This window comes from Tasmannia lanceolata, unplaced genomic scaffold (genome assembly GCF_043159265.1).
Source record: "Tasmannia lanceolata isolate RefF3 unplaced genomic scaffold, GAP_Taslan_0.1 ptg000037l, whole genome shotgun sequence".
NCBI lineage: Eukaryota > Viridiplantae > Streptophyta > Magnoliopsida > Canellales > Winteraceae > Tasmannia > Tasmannia lanceolata.
Window position 1 is genome coordinate 60,373,465 of NW_027518714.1, and position 21,296 is coordinate 60,394,760.

Sequence of the window (21,296 nt, forward strand, 5' to 3'; positions counted from 1 at the left end):
TCGTTGGGGAGGGATGAGGTTTTATATAGGTTAAAAGCGTAATGGACGGTTGGGATCTTGTTTTAAGGTTGGTTGCTGCCCGTTCGATTGGAGTTGGATTTGGTGAATCCATTCAGATTTTTTTTTGGGATGATACTAAAATATAGGATGGCCGATGGAGAGTGTTTGGATCTAGGGAAAAAAAATGAAGAAATGTTTTTCCATGGAAAGTAAGATTCCATTGTAAAAATAATTCCAGGGTCTTGTAGGTTTGCAATTTTCCTAGGAAAAAAATGGATTTTTTTTATTTTGAATTTTTTTTCATGAAAATAAGTTTTCATTGAAAACATTTCCCATAATCGGAACAACACAGAGGGAATGATATCCACACTCTTTATCCTCGGTTTCTGATTGGCCGCTCGTTATTATTTTTGTAATTGTAAATTTGTACCAGCATTTACCGAATAATTACAAAACGAAGAGAGGAGTGTCAGTATCAAATATGGGTGTGCCGTTGCCAATTTTTTGGTTGGTGAGTTGGGATCAGACCTGCGACCTCAAGGTCGAGAAATGGCTTTCCTGAAAATTGCTGAGCAAATCCCTCTCTAGTTTTAGGTACGTCCCTATTTTTTCAGCCAAATTAAACAATTGCCCTTCTTGTTGAGTGTAAAAATGTTAAGCGATATGGTATTGTTGCTTTCAGTCCCATTAATTGATTATGTTAATTACTCTCAACTCAACTAAGCCTTTGTCCGAAACCAGTTGGGATCGGCTGATTATGTTAATTAAAACAAAGGTTCTAAATTTCGGCCGAAAATTTAAGATTTCAGTGAGGACGGAAACTGAGATTGCCGAAATTTACCAAATTTCTTGATAAAATATTAATTTGTTATTCCTTCACAAAATTTCGGCCCAAGAAAACGACATTTTGAGCGCTTCTACCGAATCTCGGTGGAAATTTTGGGATTTCGGCTAAAATTTCGTTCCCGAAACTACCTTCCAAACCGAAATTTAAAACCTTCATTAAAACGAAGTGATATATTTGCCTCCTTTTCTTGGCAACGTCCCCTCTCTAATATATTTATGACTACCCTTTTACACTAAAAGGGGGCTGTCCGAATGAAGAAAAGTGGCAAATATATCATTTCCTTAATTAAAATAAAATGGAAACATAAAAAAATCTGCCTCCTTATTTACTAGGCACGCCACCTTCTAGCTAAATATTAGTCATAAAACACTAAAAAGAGGTGGAATTATCATTAACTATGATCAAAACCTAATTAGTTTCCAATATCGTGAGAAATGGATTTATTAGACTCTGTGTCTCACTTTTGCAAGAGAGAACAACCCCATCAGATGAATTAAATGAAATAAGACAACATCTGGTAAGAGATCAAGGCTGCATAAGCATATTCGTTTCGCATCTGGTAGCGTGAGTGCACACTCTCTGTAGTGAAGTTATTGTATCATGGAGACATACGCCAAAAGACCCAATATGCATCGCGATTCGTCGTATGCGGGGGCGATACTTGTCTCAAGGACATCGAATTAAAATTCGTACTTCAACTCACTGATAAGTTCCTCTAACCATCTTTTGATTACAATTTTATTGTACAGATCAAATTCGTTGCACCATTTTCAGATTAAGTTTTGCTATATATCATATTCATCTTGAGAAAGGTATAATCCAAAATCCCCCATATCCCTAAACAACATTGGTAGGGGCCTAGGGGGTGTCACAACATTTTCTACTCAGTAAGAAATCAACCATGATTGTGAGAACCTATATCTTTTGATTGAAGGTGCCGTAAGATTCATAAATAGGGGTGTCACAACATTTTCTACTAAGAAATCATCCATGATTCATTCTGAAACCCAGCTCTTATTTCCTAACCTCTATATACTCATAAACTATCCTAAAACGGGTGGAAATATCATTTCGCACCAAATAAATGTCCGATATAGATAGGGCCTAGCACCTTCGTCTTTTGATTGAAGGCGCCATAGTTGTTATTGAATGCCAATCAATCGCTTTCTCCACGGGGCAACCGACACACTCATTGGTAATTGGGTTGCAATGTTTAAAAGGAAGTGAAATCCACACTCCTTGTTTTGATAATGACACTCCACTAAACACTTTTTTTAATTAGCTGCTAATATCTCTTCCGTATTATAGTCGAGGTTTACGTCTTATTAAATTAATAATAAAGAGAGGAGTGTCATTATAGGAGAAAGGGAGGGTATATATTGTTCACTTTTCTACAATATGAGAAATCAAATAAGATATTTGGGGTATGTTTCCAAATAAAGAAACTGATAGATGAAAGAACACGTGGATGGTTCGGATTGTTTGATCATACAACTGATCTGGTCCTTGTGATGAATCAACCTTTGATCATGATTTTTGGGCCATATGAGATCCAGAGTAAGGCTTAGTAAGTGGACGATTTGGATCGATCAGAGGTGGAATCATATAAATTATTTTAAAAATGGATTTTTGTCTTCTAAATCCCCTAATTTGCTAATTACTTTTCAATTAGTGATTGAGACTAATAGGACTAATAGAAGGGAAGTGATATATTCGTCCCTTTTTCTTCCTCGGGCCACCCCGCTTGAGTGTATTTAATATATCTGACTACTTTTACACTTCAAGCGGGTGGTATTGAGAAGAAAAGATGGCGAGTATTTCATTTCCCTCGGGACCATATTAAAGGCCTTCAAAGATTGTAAGGCTTGGTACTTTTCATATTAAAAACAATTGTAAATTTAATTAATTTATAATATAAAAAATTATGTACATAACCAAGGTTTAAAATTTCGGTTTCGGTACCGGTTTTGACCGTTTCGGTTTTTGGTGGTTTCGGTGTCGGTCTCCACCGAAATACGAAATTTTAGATTTCAGTCGAAATTTAAAACCATGTACATAACATCATGGCTTAAAATTTACATGAAGTTCATTTATATTCAAAAAAGTTTACTGTCTAATGCAGATTACGTAAGCAATATTTAGCGACTTGTTGAAAATATTTTTAGAAAGATACATTTTCATAGTTCTATGTGATTATTTGGAATATAATTTATAAATTAGGGATCTATAAGTAAAAGTTCATTTTAATTAGAGTGTTGCTCGGAATACAGGTGTTTTTTTTTATTAGTGAAATCTCACCATTTCCAAAAAAAAAAAAAAAAGGAATACAAGTTGCCTAACCGAGAGAATCATGTATAGGTAATTATTCTAAGTCTGCTAAGGTGGAATTCTTGTCCCCACCTGATAGGTTTCAAACCAAATTCCCCCGGAAAGGTGGAATTTTAATTGAATAATCTTAATTTTAATTGAATTCCCCTAGAAAGGTGGAATTCTCTCTCTTTCTACCGGTAATGACACCCTCCTACTCTCAGAGACAATCGCCAGCAACCAAACACTGCTTACCAATATTCTCCGAGGTAATTCCAGGCAAATCGAATGCTTGTCCCATCCCTTTTGATTGCTTTTTCAACTATTCTCCGAGTCTATGCCGTGCATCCATCCAAATGAGACATATTTTGTAATTATTATTCACTTTTGTAAGATGCATGTCCTTTGGACAGTTAAATGAGACATATTTTTCATTGACTAATATCTTTTTAACGTACTTTGTGGACAAGAAAATGTTATTTAAGTATCATATTTTTCTTGGATCATTTTTTGTTACTAAATTTCCAAAGTAAAGCTATATTATTATTTTTTAAGGGTTTTGCTAAGCAATTTTGCGAAAAGCCATTTCACGGCTTGCTTTTGCATGAGAGAACACCCAACTCAGATGAATTTAATGAACAAGACTAGATCTGTTGAACAATAGCCTATGTGGCTGTTATAGCATGCAAAATTCAGCCGCAAAAAATTGCCCGTGGCTAATCCTATTTTTTAATTTGAGGAATTCTAAACTCACAGGAGCCCTTGTAGAGAAGGGCTACAAGGGCCGCACCATTGGATCCACAGGAGTGCATTTATGATGGCACTAATGACAGTTATAGGAATGGCGTGGATCCAATGGAGCCGCCCATGTAGTCACTCTACTCAAAATGTGATCTATTTTTCCCTTGTTGTTTAGCCACTTCTCACCCTCTTTTCGTTTGTGCCCTCTCAAGTCTCTCCTTTTGCTATCCTCCTCGTCACGTCGTTGGAAAAAATAATTTACCATGGAAAAAAAAAATTCCAGTACCAAACATGGGTTAAAAAGTAATGTCAATGAATTATGCTTCTTTCAGATAACTCTAGAAAATTTTTACTTTCTACATATATAAAGTGAGGCATTCCTACTACTTAGAAAGGCTTCCCAAAATTTATTTCCTAAGTTGAGAATGGATGTCTTAAACCATTGATTTTTGCACACCACAATCTTGGCAATGAGGACAAATTTAGTAAAACCCCTAAAATTTATGGGTGTCACTATCAATTCCCTAGTCTCATTCACGTCATTTTTTCCATAACTCTCTTCTACGCTTCGAAACCTTGATCTCATCATTTCAACATTTCCCACTCAAAATATTACTTTTTGTCGTATAGAAATACAATTCTCCCAAAATCATTCCGTCAGGCAAGTGGGGGTTGGTGTGTTAACGGCGTTAATAGAACTCCTTTCACCCTCTAACGACGTTATTTTCATCACGATCATGTCTTACATTCCCACATGTACATTGAAACTTCCGGCAGAAGCACGTGAGAGTGGACCCCAAATAGAAATAGATCTGAGATCTTAGTGGCGAGGGGGCACGAGGTTGGACGTGAAAGCGATTTATTAAATAGCATTTGATGGAGATTTTAGATCCGGATGGGTTGGTGTGCGGTTGGTAAGAATAGGCGGACAAATAGCGGAAGGAAAAAAAATATAGAAAATTTCTGTGATGGAGTAGCGAAGAGGGGGCATTTGACTCGGTTTTTTTTATGGGACATGTTTTATAACGGCACTCCAATTTGACTGAAGACAGATTCTTGGATTTTATAACAGCCCTAAAAATACGAAAGGGAAAAGGTTTTTGAGGTCTCGCTCACCCTGAGCAACCCACTAAATACACCATCTCACATAGTTGTTTGACTCATCAAACCCATTCATTCTATAGGTTATGGTTAGGATTATAGTTATGATTATTGTTAAGATTATAGGTTATGGTTAGGGTTATGATTTCTGGAGGTTTTTAATTGGATGGATAGAAATTAGGCTCATATAGATCGAATTGTCACAATTATAGTACGGAGATGGTTTCTTAGGACTACGTTGTCTATGTAAGGTCTGTACAATGAATGGATTGGATGAGTCAAACAACATGGAGATTGTGTATTTATAGTAGTTTACGGAGATTCTTGGATTTTATAACAGCCCTAAAAATACGAAAGGGAAAAGGTTTCTGAGGTCTCGCTCACCCTGAGCAACCCACTAAATACACCATCTCACATAGTTGTTTGACTCATCCAACTCATTCATTCTATAGGTTATGGTTAGGATTATAGTTATGATTATTGTTAAGATTATAGGTAGAGGTGGCAAAATTGGCCGAACCGAACCGGAACCGAGCCGAAACCGAACCGAAAATTCGGTTTCGGTTTGGTTTAACCAAACCGATTCAAATTTCGGTTTGGTTCGGTTTGGGTATCAAACCGAACCGAAACCGAATATTTGCAATTATTATGAGTAAAGGGTGGCAAAATTGGCGGAACCGAACCGAAACCGAATCGAAAATTCAGTTTTGGTTTGGTAAAACCAAACCGATTCAAATTTCGATTCGGTTCGGTTTGGACCGAACCATTGCCACCCCTAATTATAGGTTATGGTTAGGGTTATGATTTCTGGAGGTTTTTAATTGGATGGATAGAAATTAAGCTCATATAGATCGAATTGTCAGAATTATAGTATGGAGATGATTTCTTAGGACTACGTTGTCTATGTAAGGTCCTGTACAATGAATGGATTGGATGAGCCAAACAACATGGAGATTGTGTATTTATAGTAGTTTGCTCAAGCTGCGCAATACCACAGAAACCTCACCCCCAAATACGGATCAGAAGTACAGAGTAAGAAGTGGAATTTAAGATAGAATGGAAATGTGTGCGGATATCATTTTTTTGAATAATTTTTTTTTGTTCCTCGCCCGATTTGACGTTAACCACTAACCCCCGTTTCTTTTCTTTTTACGTCGTGGTTGGTATTTTAATGACGAAAATGCCCTCAACAACAACCGACGGGGATGCTATTTTTAATACGTGGCAACTTGTAGTCACGAGAATTCCGTCGGACTTTCTTCGTGGAGTTGGACGGTTGGAGAACGTCGGTGTCATGTTTGGTGTTGAAATGTCGAAAGTAGACTCAATTACAATTTCATAACTGTTCTCTCCCACCTACTTTTTGGGGTTGGTCGAATGGAAAATACTTCGTGGCTCAGTTACAATTTCATAACTGTTCTTTCTCACCAACTTTTGAGAATGGTTGAATGGAAAATACTTTGTGGGAAATGATATGGGCTTTTAATAATTTTCTTCTTAGCTTTCTGGGAACTGTAATAAACTTTGTGGGAAATGATATGATGGTGTCCCTGATCTGAATGCATGGCATCAGTGTTTAACTGTTTATGTCTATTCACAAGGAGTATTTCTGTCACAGTAAAATAACCTACTCAAAATGACAAAATAGTTTGTTACATTCTTCCAGTTTCTTCACTCTTTCTTCCCCTAGGATACTGTAAAGGTAGGACCTAGGATACTGATTTGGAATGGATCATGACCTGGGGTCGGAAAGAAGGATATGGGCCCATATTATTTGGATGATCCAAAGCGTTCATTTGATGGGTCCTGACATAGATAGGGTGTGCCCAAAAAATCAGCTCCATCGGATCATCCTAACCCTTCAATCTATGGACGAACCTTCAGCTGAGAGGGCAAACCTTAAACAAATTGAAACTACAGGGGTGAATTTGTCACGTTTTAAACTATAGGGGTGGAAGTGGATGTGTCAGAAACTAGAGCGGGTGTAAATGTAATTATCCCTTTTTTCTTTTTTTAATGACATACGGTATCTCCACCCCAATATTCAGGCGAGGACCAAGACATGTGTGGATCCTATACTGTAGAAGAATCCTAAAACAAGCGTGTCTTCATTACATTTTCCTCCAGAAAAGTGTAAATAAATGAACTAAGAAAGTACAAGTCAATTCCACTAATAAAGTCTAGAATTATTAGAATCAATCCTAAGGATCAAATTTAGATCTCACATGTTTGTGTAATCAAGACCATTGATCTGGTAAACACCCACTAATTCTCACATAAGGATCACCTCACCTACCATCGTTTTTTAATTAATTGTTTATAACACCAAATGGCCGAGAAATAAATAGACCCCCCCCCCCCCGCGCCCGTTATTCGTTTAGTTTTGAAGTCAAAGAAAAACGTTAAAAGGGGTGAATTTATCCTCTGAATTTATCCTCAAGCAGTGAACCATTCTCATATAAACCGTTAAAGAGGGGATTTTATCTGTTTAAGGTGGAAAATATTATTTCCAAAAAAAGAAAAAAAAAAGGTAGAGATTAAGAAAAGGAGTGTCATTATCAAAACAAGGCATTGCAATTTGCAACCACCATTTTCCAACTATGTGCCACCCCATAAATCAGCACCACTTTTTTTTTATTTTTTATTTTTTATTTTTTATAAAGAGCTAAAATTTTTAAAAAATATATTTTTTTATTTAGATTAATCTCAACCCTTCACACAAAAAAGTTAAAAGGCTCAATTTTTTTAAGGTTGCGCTTGGGACAACACAACTCTTTAAAATCTCACTCTTTCCTCCCCCAAACCACAAAGAAGAGAAGAAAGCCGAGAGAGCTTCATCCTGCCCTAATTTCCCCTTTCTTCCATTTTACCCCGTCTTTCTCCCCCTCTACAATGGATCCTGTCAACGAATGGGGAAACACCCCACTCCAAACAGTCGACGAAGAGATCTTCGACCTAATCGAAAAAGAAAAACGCCGCCAATGCCGAGGAATCGAACTAATCGCCTCTGAAAACTTCACCTCTTTCGCTGTAATCGAAGCCCTAGGTAGTGCCCTTACCAACAAATACTCAGAAGGACTGCCTGGAAATCGTTACTACGGTGGTAATGAATTCATCGACCAGATCGAAAATCTTTGCCGTACACGTGCCCTTGAAGCCTTCCATGTAGACCCCACTAAATGGGGTGTTAATGTTCAACCTTATTCAGGAAGCCCTGCAAATTTTGCTGCTTATACTGCCCTTTTAAACCCTCATGATCGGATTATGGGTCTTGATCTTCCTTCTGGTGGGCATTTGACTCATGGGTATTATACTTCTGGTGGGAAAAAGATCTCGGCGACTTCAATTTATTTTGAGAGTTTGCCTTATAAGGTGAGTTTTGAAACTGGGTATATTGATTATGATAAGTTGGAGGAGAAGGCTTTGGATTTTAGGCCTAAGCTTATAATTTGTGGCGGGAGCGCGTACCCTAGGGATTGGGATTATGCGAGGTTTAGATCGATTGCTGATAAGTGTGGTGCGCTTTTGCTTTGTGATATGGCTCATATTAGTGGTCTTGTTGCCGCACAGGTATGAGGGTGGATCTGTTTGAAATTATTTATGTTTTTTGGCATATGGGTTTTGATTATTTTCGTGGTTTATGTAGATCTGCATCTGGGTTTTGGATGTTTTAATGTGTTGCTTGTGTTTTTTGTATGGATCTACTTTTTAATGTCTGTTTGAAATTCTTTATTGTTGATTGGTTTTAGGATTTGTGTTTTGATTCTTTTTGTGGGTTATGAAGATTTGGATCTGGGTATTGAATGTTTTAATTTGTTACTTGTGTTTTTTCTTTCTACCTATCTTTTAATATCTGTTTAAAATTCTCTCTTGTTGGTTGTTTTTAGGATTTGGGTTTTGATTCTTTTCGGGTTATGAAGATTTGGATCTGGGTATTGAATCTTTTAATGTGTTTTTTCTTTCTACCTACCTTTTAATACCTGTTCGAAATTCTCTCTTGTTGCTTGTGTTTAGGATTTGGGTTTTGATTATTTTCATGGGTTATGTAGATTTGGATCTGATTTTCAAAAAAAAAAAAGAAGATTTGGATCCGAGTGTTGGATCTTTTATTGTGTTTTTTTTTTCCAATCTACCTTTTAATGACTTCCCGGTATCATGTTAGGGTTTTTGGATCTTTGTGGAAATCACAGGGGCTTTAGAGGCTTTTGCCTTAAATGTGGTGTTAAAGTTGGATCTGTATGGATTTGATTTACATTGACATGAATGAATTGCTGAAGTATTAGATTTTGCATTAGATCTGGGATAAGAAGGGTTGTAACTTGTAACATATCTTTCAAAAAAGAAGAAGAAGAAGAAGGGTTGTAACTGGATTGATACCTGGGTTTTTCTTGTGCTCACTAGTTACTTGTGAGATAAAAATAAAGGAAATAAAAAACATATTAGATTCAGTTGAATCTGTTTCCAATTAATGGGTTCCTATCTATTGAGCGGGCAATGGGCACCATTTTAGCTTATCAATCAGTAGGAAATCTGGACATTTGATGAGGATTACTGCAGATATGGGTCCTTTTTGCTGGACTTTTTTGTTCATGCTCCCAGATTTGTGTGCTAGGCACCTGATGCAATGCAGTCCCCTCTGTTTTTTTCTAATTCAGATCTAAGACAAGTTCAATGTAAGCATTGTGATATTTTAGATATAGGATTTCTTTTGTCACATGCTTTTGAATTGATGACAGTGTCAAGATATTGGTTTCTATTAGGGTATTAGGTTTCTGCATTTAGTCCAGATTTACTACATCTACATTCCAATTTCTGATCTTTTAAGGTTTACTTAGGCATATAAATTCCGTGCTTTGGATTCTTCAATTTTTCTCTGTTGATTTTGTAAAATTGATATTTTGATCCCTATGGCTCTGTAACGTAGGAAGCTGCGAACCCATTTGAGTACTGCGATGTTGTCACAACCACGACTCATAAGAGCCTTAGGGGTCCAAGGGCTGGTATGATTTTCTACAGGAAGGGCCCTAAGCCACCCAAGAAGGGCCAGCCCGAGGACGCCGTCTATGACTATGAAGACAAGATTAACTTTGCAGTTTTCCCATCCCTTCAAGGGGGACCTCACAATCACCAGATAGCTGCATTGGCTGTTGCCCTGAAACAAGCCATGACCCCCGGGTTCAAGGCCTATGCCAAGCAAGTGAAGGCTAATGCAGTTGCCCTTGGGAAGTACCTGATGAATAAGGGATACAAGCTCGTCACTGAAGGGACTGAGAACCATCTTGTTCTATGGGATCTTCGACCTCTTGGCTTGACTGGTAATGGTTTTGTGTATGCAAGTGCTCTAGTTGTTTTATTCTAAGATCTAACTTGGATGGAAATTGGCATTGATGTGCTTAAGCCCTTTTTCTTTTTCCGGATTATCTGTTTTACAGGCAATAAAGTAGAGAAGCTCTGTGATCTATGCAACATTACAGTGAACAAGAATGCTGTCTTCGGGGACAGCAGCGCATTGGCTCCTGGAGGTGTTCGGATTGGTAAGCAAATATTTTCTGCTATACAGCATTGTTTTATTTGTTTCTCTATTTTATTGGGTTTTCAAAAAATTGAATTGGTGGTGAGAAGATTGGTTCCCAACAACCATTGATGCTTTGAATTTCCCCCTTTCTAGTTTGTGAGCTGAAGGCATGAGCCCGACTGGTGTTTCTGGTCTGCCATTTGATGCTCAATTTAGTTTTGAAAGATCCTGAAATGTCATTCGGGTTCTGAATTGTCTAAGGCCCTGTTTGTTTTGGATTTTGAGAACCGATTGTGAGTCCAAAAGCTGATTATTGGACTCACAATCGGTTCTCAGAATTCAAAACAAACAGGGCCTAAGCGCTTCACATTGGATTTCTCCAATTTCTGATGTTTGGTTGTTGGTTGCTTGGGATGGGCAATGCAGGTGCTCCTGCCATGACTTCGAGGGGTTTGCTTGAGAAGGATTTTGAGCAGATTGCAGAGTTCCTTCACCAGGCAGTGACCCTCACTCTGAGCATCCAGAAGGAACATGGGAAACTTTTGAAGGACTTCAACAAGGGTCTAGTTAACAACGAGGACATTGAAAACCTCAAGGAAGCAGTAGAGAAGTTCTCTGCATCATTCGACATGCCCGGCTTCCAAATGTCTGCAATGAAGTATAAGGATTAAGCTTCCAAATGTCTGCGATGAAGTGCAAGGATTAAGTTGACTAAAGGTCTTGGCTTGCAGACCGTAATTTTCTCTTTTTCTTTCCGTTTTTATTAGTTATTCAAGTTGTTGTTTGAATCCTTTTCGATATAAAATTCTCCCTTGTTTGGAGAGATCTTTCGGATTTGGGTTTATATCAATTCAATCCACACTTGGGATGTACCCCTTTCTCATTTTGCCTTACATCTATTCAACGCAATTATGTGATGTTCTTACTCTTTTGCCTTACATCTATTCAAAGCAATTATGTGATGTTCTTGTTACCCTTTTTGTGGTAATATTAAACTAAGCAAAAGGAATCTGAAAGCATGGAGCAAGTACGGCCCAAAAGGAAAGTACAATGAAGTTGCGAGGATGATCCTCCTTTTTATATATACAACCCAAAAAAACAATGGGGCTCATACAATTTGACTATCCAAATAGACATTTGTTGGGCCTTGACTTAAACAGGGTCTGCCCCCAAAATTATCTTCATAAAACGTCCAAAGTCTCGTACTCTGACCCTAGACACTACCAAGTATCGGTGACACGCTTCAATACCTCAGGACCTATCACAATAGGCTTTAAGGGCAAGTGAGAGATTGTTGGAGTATATATCTCTAAGGCTAGGGAACCTTGGAAACTCGAAAATGTTATTGCGGAGATCCAGGGTCTGCCCTAAAATTTCAACACATCAGAAGGTCTGTCAATGAGAATGCTGATCGATTGGCAAAGGACGGTGTGGACTTGTCCTCGGTGGATGTGTCCCTTAGATTGCCCGAGGAAGGTGTCGGTAAATTTTTTGCCGCACTCCACGGTTTTGGGGCTTTTTTGGATATGTTTTTGTGGGATCTGTATCCCTTTCTGATTCCCTTGTATTGCCTGGAGTGGGGCTTGTTTCTTGGTATGTAACTTGTTGTAGGGGACAACTTGTCCCTTGGTTGTGACTTTGGCTTTTGCTTTGGAATAAAATCTGTTATCTTTCAAAAAAAAAAAAAAAAAAAAACTCTTAAGGCTAGTGTTTAGTGTGGTATCTTACTGGCACTCCTGATCTTGGCATTTGTTTCTTCTTAAAATCCTCTCTGGACAGGCTTTGCACTCCCCCTTCAACTTCACGGAATTATACATTGCTTGGCAAAAAGCAATTAGGAATCGTCGCTCCTATGCCAAGTCCCAGTATCAATTCATAGCATCATCTGCACTATGGTGACATGCAGCCAATGTGGGCGCCCTTTTAGCTGATTTTTGCAAGGGCTCCCTTGAGTTTAGCATTCCTTGACTACTAATTCTGCATTTCTGTACAAAATACATTGAGATCAATTATCACTATGCCATCACTAAGGATCAAATTGTGATGTCTTTGGATCATTTTGAGGGAGAAAAAATAGAGAATCATAATTTTAGTCGCTATGGGGTGAGGCATATAGCTAAAACCAATGTTGGAAAAACTCGAGCGCCCAAAATCTAGAGTTGGAAAGATTGTGTAATATTCCATTTTTCATCATTTTGTTTCCTATTTAGAATAAATTTAAGACAAATGCGTAAATCTTCTGTTAGTTCTTTGTGACTTAACAATGAATCTCTCTCTAAACCCAACGATCTGTGGTGCATTTAAAACTTCTAGGAACATGTTTATGCTCTCAAACTTGAGACTTGACTTGACGCTTGCTGGTATTCGAAAATGAATGCAGATAAACTATTCTCGATACATCTAATGGGCTTCTGGTTTATTCAATTTCTTGGCAATGTTTGAATCTTTTGATAGATCAGTCTCCGCATTTTAGAGCGGCCTTCTGAATGGCGCTGGATCAGTCTTTTCTATTAGCCATTTCAGTGAATTTTGCGTAGGGAATTTAACCAGGTAGAACTCACTCCTAAAAGGTAGCCATTAGAGGGAGGGTGCCCATTCCCCATCCCCATCCATTTCACTTATCAGATGTGATGTGGGACTATTTGCTTTTGCTTGGAACCCCAACTTATTGCTTTTAAATATGAGAAATTGCATTATTATATGAAATCACCCAAAGCCCTGGCCCCACTTCCGGGACAGATTCCACTCGATCTGACTCTGGAAATGAATCTGTCACTGGGTCTTGTCTCTGTACGAGCCTGGTTAGAGCAAAGGACTGAAAATCCTTGTGTCAGTGGTTCGAATCCACTTCTAAGCGGGCGAAGGGTCCAAATTTCTCGCCTACTACGGATCCCATACTACCCCCCATGAACTGAAAATCCATAACCCCAATTGCTATGGGAATACCATTTAGTTGACCTATGCCTATTAGTAGCGTGAGAGGGGCCCTCTCACGTAAGGCGCGCCTGACTTACCATACTAAGAAGGGCGTGAGAGGGGCCCTCCATTAGTAAGGGTAGGGTAGAACAAGACTTACCAAAAAGGGTGCCATTTTTTCGATACTAATCTAGACCATCTATTCTGAGATAAATTGTTTTTGTTTTTTTAAAATAAGAGAATGACAACGCCAAAAATCACTTCTACGATCTATGGTAGAAGGCAATCTTTGGGTCCTGGCAAATGGCGACATGTAAGAGTGAGATTAAAACCATTGATTAACGCGAGCGGCATGGTCTCGGTCCCATTCAAAACATTGTAATGCAGAAGATGAAGGATCAAACAAAACAAATGAATAAAAAATAAAAAATAATCTGCTGCTTAAAATTGTTTCTAACCGTATTTATTTCCATCGAGCAGCATTATACCCAAAAAAAAAAAAAAAAAACTGTATTTTATTAAGTAAATCATGAATCATTTTCTTAAGGCCGATGAGGCAGCAAAATCACAGTCCATTTATTATTTCAACTCAACTCAACAAAGCCTTTTTCCCAAACTAGTTGGGGTCGGCAATAGATTTATTCGTCTTAGCACTAAAAATAACAAAAGAAATCAGCTAGCCAAAGAAATATACACATTTCAGCCCCAGATGATAGCCATTCTAAGCTTCAAGAATATTAGTTGTCCGGGTCCGACCCAGGCGGGTTACTACGGCAATGGTCGTGTGGACTACAACCACGTGAATATTGGGTTGGTTTGTATCCTTTTTCCTTGTTTTTTTCACACCCAATGCCTCCTAGAATGCTGCAGGGGTCTATATTTTTTACATTCTCCGCTTCAACAAAGCAACACTCGTGGGTCAGCAACAGAAAGCCCACCAGGGCAAGGCCCAACAATTGCAACTTCATCTTTCCATACGCCATTGCTCTCTCTCTCTCTCTCTCTCTCTCTTGTTTATATAGCTTTTGGATTTTGAATTAAACGAGGGAAGAAAAATCTATATTTAGTTGGGTTGAGCTGGTTTATTGGGTTGGTTAGAGAATCAATGGCTTAATTCTCTCTTTGTTTAAGCTTTTGGTGTATTTTGGTCGATTTAAGAGGTTGTTCGTAACTGAAAATAAATTAAAATAGTTTTACAACCGGAACCCTCCATCCGGATTAATCTTAATTATAAATCTTTGGATCCTGCATGGGCCCATGCTTGGGTAATTGGGACTGTTGATCTTGCAATCGCTATGAGATGACAAAATACAAGCAAAAGCCAAGAAATAACAGCAGAGAACACGCAATGTTCCTTACAATCCTAATAGAATCCTAATTCTTAGCATATAAAGCTCTGTTCGTTTTAGATTATTAGAACCGATTGTGTGTCCCAATCCTATTATTGGACTCAAAGTTATACATATAATTCTGAGTCAAATAATAGGTTTGGGACTCTCAATCGGTTCTCATAATCTTAAACGAACAATCACTATATTTTTTTATCAATTAGATCTAAGATGTGCCCCTCTATTTTTATCCGTCATTGACATTTCATTGTGGGCCCAGTCCAATTTTTTTTTTTTTTTTGGAGCAAAATAATATCTTTTCTAAGCTCAGTAAACCAAACAGCAGAAAAATAATATACGGAAACTCATTTATTTTCCAGGTCTGATAAGCCAAAAAATGGACTAATTTGTAAAGGTTTAAAGACATCCATTTTACCTCCACAAATCGTAGGGTTGGGATGATCCTATGGATCTGATTTTTTGTAGACACCCTATCTATGTGAGGGCCTTTAAAATGGATGGCTTGCATCACCCAAACAATGTGGGCCCCCACTGTATTTTAAGCTAGTGTGTAGAGAACTCTCTACACATATGTGTAGGAAGGAACGGTTTTCTCTTCTTATAATTGTTTTCAAAATTGGGGAAAGGAATTTTAAGAAAAGCTTTTCTTGCAAACCAAATAGGGCTAAAGGGGTGGTCGGGTTATGGCCAACAACCCGACCCCGACCCTGACCCGATGAACCATTTACTCAAACCAACCCGATCTCCAACCCGATGAGGTTCAACCTGATATGACCTGAGGAACCTTTTTGCCAACCCAAACACGACCCAACCCAAGTTCAACCCAACGGAACCCGACTTTTTAAGCTTACTAAAAATGATAAAAAATGTTGGGTTTCACTCGGGTCGAGTTGCCCAAGCCCTCAACCTGATCTCAACCCGGGTTCGGAAAACTCAACCCGATCCGACCCGACTCGACCCGGACCGACTTTTTTTCGTGTTCAACCCGACACGAGTCGCACCTCTCTCTCACCCACACGTGTGACACACACAGGTGCAAAATTTGGCCCAAAATCTTGTAAGCTGCCCGTTCCCCCTCTCTAAAAAATCATAGTTTTCTATTTCGTAGGCTTTATGCTTCGAAGAGAAACAGAGAAAGGAAGGAGATTACAACTTCTATTTGCAGGTAAGGACTCAAATTATCTCATATACTATCTCTTCTCCAAAAAATCCTTCAAACATTAACCCTAATTAGATTTTAAGCTCATTGTAAAACCCTAATTCTAGAGTTTTTTTTTCTGCTTCTTTTTAGCTTTATGTCTTTATTTGCAGGATAATTTCTTCCAGGAACTTCTCTACTCCTTTTAGAATTCATTGAAATTTTAACATTTCTTAGCTTTTAATTTAATTGTTCCATTTCAAAAAAAAATTCAAGATTAGGGTTTTGGAGATATGGCTTTGACCAACTTGATCCTCACGGTTGCTGGGGTGAGTGCTGTTGTTCTTCTCCTTCGAAGCGATGTAAAACAGTCTGCTGTGATTTTTAGACGCAATATTCGCCAGATTCGTCAGTGGCTTGAAGAAGAATCTGCCTCTGCTTCCAAGTAATCCTCCAATTTTTGTGTTCATATCTTCTCATTTACTGATGTTCATTTTTTTCTCCCATTTGCCTTTTCTCTAATTTATTATTGGTGATTTGGAGATGGATTATCAGAATAAGCTTTGAATTTGTTGTTATTATTTTTAGTATTTGGCGTTTGTTTAAAAATTTAAATTGAAGATGGTTGTAAATTTGATTCTTGAAAAATAACATCAAATTAGTCCTTCTTTTGTGTATGTGTGGGATGGGTGAATAGTTTAAGGTGCGAATTTAGTTTTCAACACAACTGTTTAGATTTTCCTTTGCATAAGCTGAAGATGTTAATATGATGCTCAACAATATAGTTTGGTTTCTTATCCGTATGTCGGAGATTGGTGAACAGATTAACAGATTAGCATGATGTTTGAATTATTTTTATCGAAGTTCGAAGTTTCATTGTTAGAAGCCCAGCCATAAACTATGCACAAAGTTATATAGGAAATTCAGAAGAAATATTTTAGTAATGGATGTTTATTTACATCTGGAACCTACGATAATTGGCAATTTTGCATCAGAGTCATGGAAAGATCTTAAAGGCATATGTTCACTCCCCTGTTCCTTAGAACACAGGAGGGTTTTGTTGCTTGATTGGTACAGTCTATGGCCATTCTTAGGATAGAGCTGTCGAGGTCGAAAATGTTCTCAAAGGCTCAATGTTCTAAAAATACCCCTGGAGAAGCAGGAATCTGAAGTTGGTCACTTTTGGTGCTTCCACTTCAACGTGCTTTGAATAGCTTGCCACGAGAGTGCTTCCACTTCAATGTGCTTAAAATAGCGTATCGCAAGAAGAACAAGCAAGATCCTGAAAATGAAATAGGTAATCAATGGTACCTCACCAAGTGAAAGCACAATGGTCATTTTGGAGAAGACAGCTAATTGGAAATTGGAATTTCTTTGGGAAGCCTTGTTGCAAATGGTGTGATCTTGGAAGCTGATCAACTAAATGACCATTTGGGTGACATGGGTCATTCCAGAAAGAGATATTTTCACCATTGCCAATAGGAAATCTGATACGAGATGTGACATCACAGCAAGCTTTCTTAATGTTTCTCCATCCCCAAGAAGCTGTAGAAAGAATTTTATGTCTCAAAATAGACCTCCCATTAATATATTTTGAATTCACCCAGCCAGCCAATAGAAAATTCCTTCCATTAATAAGAAGACAGATCTGCCTAGTTAGGGAAGCACGGATCCAATTGCCAATTCTTCTCAATCCAATTAATAGGATGGGTTTTCCTCATTTCAGGACCTGCCCATAAAAAGTCCCTAATCAAACTTTTCAGCTTTATTGATAGTGTCTTTGGGAATATGAAATGCCGATTACCAGAAGATATGGAAGCTATTCAAGACTGATATAATGAGCTCAAGTCTTCCAGCAATGGAGAGAGAAAGAAAATTTCCATCTACTGATTGTCTGCTGAAATTGACCAATAAAAGAGGGGCACACTGCATCAGAATGCATTGAGGAGAAGACAAGAAGACCAAGTTAATGTTGGAAGGGATCCCCCATCCATTTGCAGAATATTCAAGATGGGATTCCTTAACTTCAGCTGTGAACTCCTAGAGATACTAACTTGACGACCGGATACTCTCTTCTACTCATTTAAAATATGCATGAGTGGCATTCACACAACTTGCTGATAGAAAAGCATGAGACCGTCAACAAATATTGATGAGAGGAGGTTACCTTTTGAGAAAGACGAGGCAATGAGGCCAGATTCAATAGATCTGTCCATGTTTATGCTAAATATATCCATAACAATGCAGAAGAGATACGAAGAATGAGGATCTACTTGGCTAAAGCCATTTGTGACTCTGAAATAATCTTTAGGGATGCCATTAACGACGATGGAGAAAATAGGTATTCATCAAACAATAGGGCAATAAAATTTCTTTTTTTTTGAAAATAAAAAAATCTTTTATTGACACTGTCAAATTTTTTTTATATCAAACTTAATACACCACATCTTTTGCATCTTTCTGATGGAAGTTGAAATATATCATCCAGGAATAAAGGCCGATTGATTTGGGCTAATGATATCTGCAATCACAACTTTCAGTCTATAAGCCATCACTTTTTACCAATATTTTTTCTAGGGAAAATTGCCGAGATAGATTGGACAATATTATTATTTATACCCTGAAATTGCATCATCTTGGACGATATTTAGCCACTGAAATTGCAACATCTACCTTAGCAGGTAATAAAGGTCAAATTTACCTCCTTCTGAAGCCTTCCTTTAGAAAAGAAATTAATAATTTCAGTAACAATGTCATCCCCAATAAGATGCAAGTAATTTTTGTAGCAAGCTCTGTTGAAACCATCAGGCCCCATAGCCTTAGTTGCATGAGTTTTTGATAATTTCTTCAATCTCCTCCCTTGAGGTAGGCCTTGAAATTAATTTAGTTTTTTCAGGAACTAATTTCCTTCTAGGAACTGGAATCTGATCATTTTGGTCTGGATTTGGAGAGGGGATTCTTATATAGGTTAAGAATTACCTAATCAATTTCTCCTTGTATATCAGTAATTTCCTCATTGGGTTTTTCAATTTGAATGATGCCATTTGTGTGCCTTCTGGAAGCAAGAGCAGCATGATAGAATTTTTGTACTTGAATCTCCTATATTCAGCCAGTTTGCTAGAGAATTTTCCCTTATAATGCTTCAACAACAGCACTTGCATAACCTGTATCGTGATGCCTTCTTTAAAAATTTAATGGCTGTTAGAGCGCAGAACTTTTTGACAGGTTTTTTCCTGCTTTTTCTTTCTGATTTTAGGAAAATCCCCTGTTACTGTTATAAAATGTTAATGTCCCTTCACCCTTTTAATATTATAGTTCTATGTTTTGAACCTTGCCATATGACAAGCATACGACACATCCACGAGACTACTTGTATATGTTCAACTCCAACCAAAATTTCTTCTCTTGGAGCAGTGCATTTGATAGGTTCTATAAGACTCATGCCGTCACGTACTGACCTTAATTTTCATTCAGGGAGATAGTGTATTTACTATGCAGAGGATATCAGAATAGCCGGTCTTGTAGAATAAATTCTGCACTTAGGCCCTGTTCGGTTGAGATTATGCCAACTGATTGTGAGTCCGAAACCAATTATTGGACTCAAAATTAAACGTCCAATAATTGGTTTTGGACTCACAATTGGTTGGCATAATCTTAAGCGGGGCCTTAGTATCCTCTTATGAGGTCAATTTTTTTTTGACGAGTTACGGCTATTTCTATTTTCCAGTAACTGTTCCATTTTGTTAATCCGTGCCAACCTTGTATAGCGTTTTTATCTTAGAATGTCCAGTTGGGTGCATGTGGGTCGACCCCTAGTTCTCTTTATGATGCTGTATCCCTCTCTATTTGAACATGTGTATGTGCAGTTTGTTGTGAACTGTGATTGATTTGTCATTTTAATCATTTCTACTTAAAACTGGCCTCAACAGCTGATTACTTCCATGGGTTGACCTCCTTGCAGGGCAACAGAGAGAGCAAAACCCAAAGAATTGGAATCTCAGGTTCCAGAGAAAGATAGTCCCAAGGACAAGCACTGATTTTCTAGGTGGGGGTTTTAAATCAATGGCTGTTATACTCGAAAGTGTTTGAGCTCATCTTAGTTTTGAGTCATGAATGAATAGAAGCTTGATCAAATAATGGTAAGTCTTCCAGTCCATCTTTGTTAATTATCAGAAACTAGATAAAACAACTATATGTATGAATCCTCTGGTGAGTCTCTAGTGGTTCTTCAGCTGGCACTTTTTTTATCCGATCAGAAATAAAATAGTTCCCTTTCATATTTGGGAAGCTGGAGAGAGTTCATCTTTCGACATAAACCTTTACGCTGTTTTTCTTTGATTGCATGTTTGATTAAGAGGAGCTCAGAGAACATAAACAGATATCTTAAACATTGCTCCGTTTTTCCGCGCTTTAATATTTTGTTAGCCTTGACAAGCTTCATTTCTCTCTGGTCACGGTAGTTTCTCTTCTGCATCCCACTTGAGGGGCTTAGCTTTAGCTGCTACTTTAGCTGCTGGATATTGTATAGAGCTTAAGCCCTCTATTTTTGGCTGGAGAATTTCAAGCACGATTATATGCAATAGGTATAAAAGACCATTTACGGACCGTGCCCATTGCTGCTGTACACATGGGACATGATCTAGACCGTCCAACTGGTAGAACCACTGGGAGGGCCATATTGCAATTTGTAATACTAACCACCCAGTAGGTGCCCCCACATGCATGGCTGAAAGACTGGTCTCCCTTGTATAATTTAATAGTCTATTCACAGGCCAACTGATGGATAGGTAATTGTGATCCATTTTGTGTTTCAATTATCCCCACAAGTCTTTGAAGGTGTTGTGTCTGAGATTCTAGGATGTTGGTTAGTAGTAAGAAGTGGTCTTAGCAGGTACAGGTGGTAGATACATAAAGTTAGTAAGAAGATGTAAAGGATACAAACTACTGTTTAGAACAGGCATGGTGATACTCCAATGTAAATGTTTTGTTTACTTCATTTTGATTTAGTCCCGGTATGTCGATCCAGTCTGTTCTAATATTTTGTATTGCAGGTTAGGACTATTGACCCCGACTGCTGTCTCAATATTATTGAAATACGTCAACTTAAAAAAAAAACAGATGATGTATGGTCCTTGCATCAGATAATAGGGATTAGTCCAGCATAAACTGAGCTGGGGATATCCTATGTCATAAAAAGAAAAAATTGATGTATGGTCCCCCTTCAATGGATTAAAGTCCTCTAATCTCATGGTGAGGAAGGCCGCTTGGGGAAAATGTTGTACGTACTTGAATAACTTGAAATTTTCAATCCAACGCTGCTGGGGGTATTTTTTGTTGCAAATTTTTAATCTAGAGGCTGGACGGTGCCCAACTTCACTGGAT

General features: G+C 38.0%; 2 protein-coding genes across 3 annotated transcripts; both read left to right on the forward strand.

The window, feature by feature from the left end:
- Window positions 1-7,738: 7,738 nt before the first annotated feature.
- On the forward strand, window positions 7,739-11,436 carry SHM4 (serine hydroxymethyltransferase 4). The gene is made up of 4 exons (XM_077370716.1): window positions 7,739-8,566; window positions 9,921-10,311; window positions 10,429-10,530; window positions 10,938-11,436. Exons 1-4 carry the CDS (start codon window positions 7,889-7,891, stop codon window positions 11,180-11,182), a joined length of 1,416 nt encoding a protein of 471 aa, XP_077226831.1. The 5' UTR covers window positions 7,739-7,888; the 3' UTR covers window positions 11,183-11,436.
- Window positions 11,437-15,783: 4,347 nt separating this feature from the next.
- Window positions 15,784-20,201, forward strand: LOC143861111 (uncharacterized). 2 transcript variants are annotated; one of them, XM_077372017.1, is made up of 3 exons: window positions 15,784-15,941; window positions 16,191-16,359; window positions 19,876-20,201. In XM_077372017.1, exons 2-3 carry the CDS (start codon window positions 16,208-16,210, stop codon window positions 19,949-19,951), a joined length of 228 nt encoding a protein of 75 aa, XP_077228132.1. In that variant the 5' UTR covers window positions 15,784-15,941; window positions 16,191-16,207; the 3' UTR covers window positions 19,952-20,201. The 2 variants fall into 2 exon arrangements, with proteins under 2 accessions (XP_077228132.1, XP_077228133.1); XM_077372018.1 differs by having other exon boundaries at window positions 15,790-15,941; window positions 16,196-16,359.
- The last annotated feature ends 1,095 nt before the right edge of the window (window positions 20,202-21,296 follow it).

Bases quoted from the DNA above. Each gene is read 5' to 3' on its own strand.
- SHM4 (XM_077370716.1), top strand. From the start codon at position 7,889: ATGGATCCTGTCAACGAATGGGGAAACACCCCACTCCAAACAGTCGAC. The intron at 10,312-10,428 runs GTAATGGTTTTG...TCTGTTTTACAG, and splicing joins TCGACCTCTTGGCTTGACTG to GCAATAAAGTAGAGAAGCTC. The intron at 10,531-10,937 runs GTAAGCAAATAT...TGGGCAATGCAG, and splicing joins TCCTGGAGGTGTTCGGATTG to GTGCTCCTGCCATGACTTCG.
- LOC143861111 (XM_077372017.1), top strand. From the start codon at position 16,208: ATGGCTTTGACCAACTTGATCCTCACGGTTGCTGGGGTGAGTGCTGTT. The intron at 16,360-19,875 runs GTAATCCTCCAA...ACCTCCTTGCAG, and splicing joins GAATCTGCCTCTGCTTCCAA to GGCAACAGAGAGAGCAAAAC.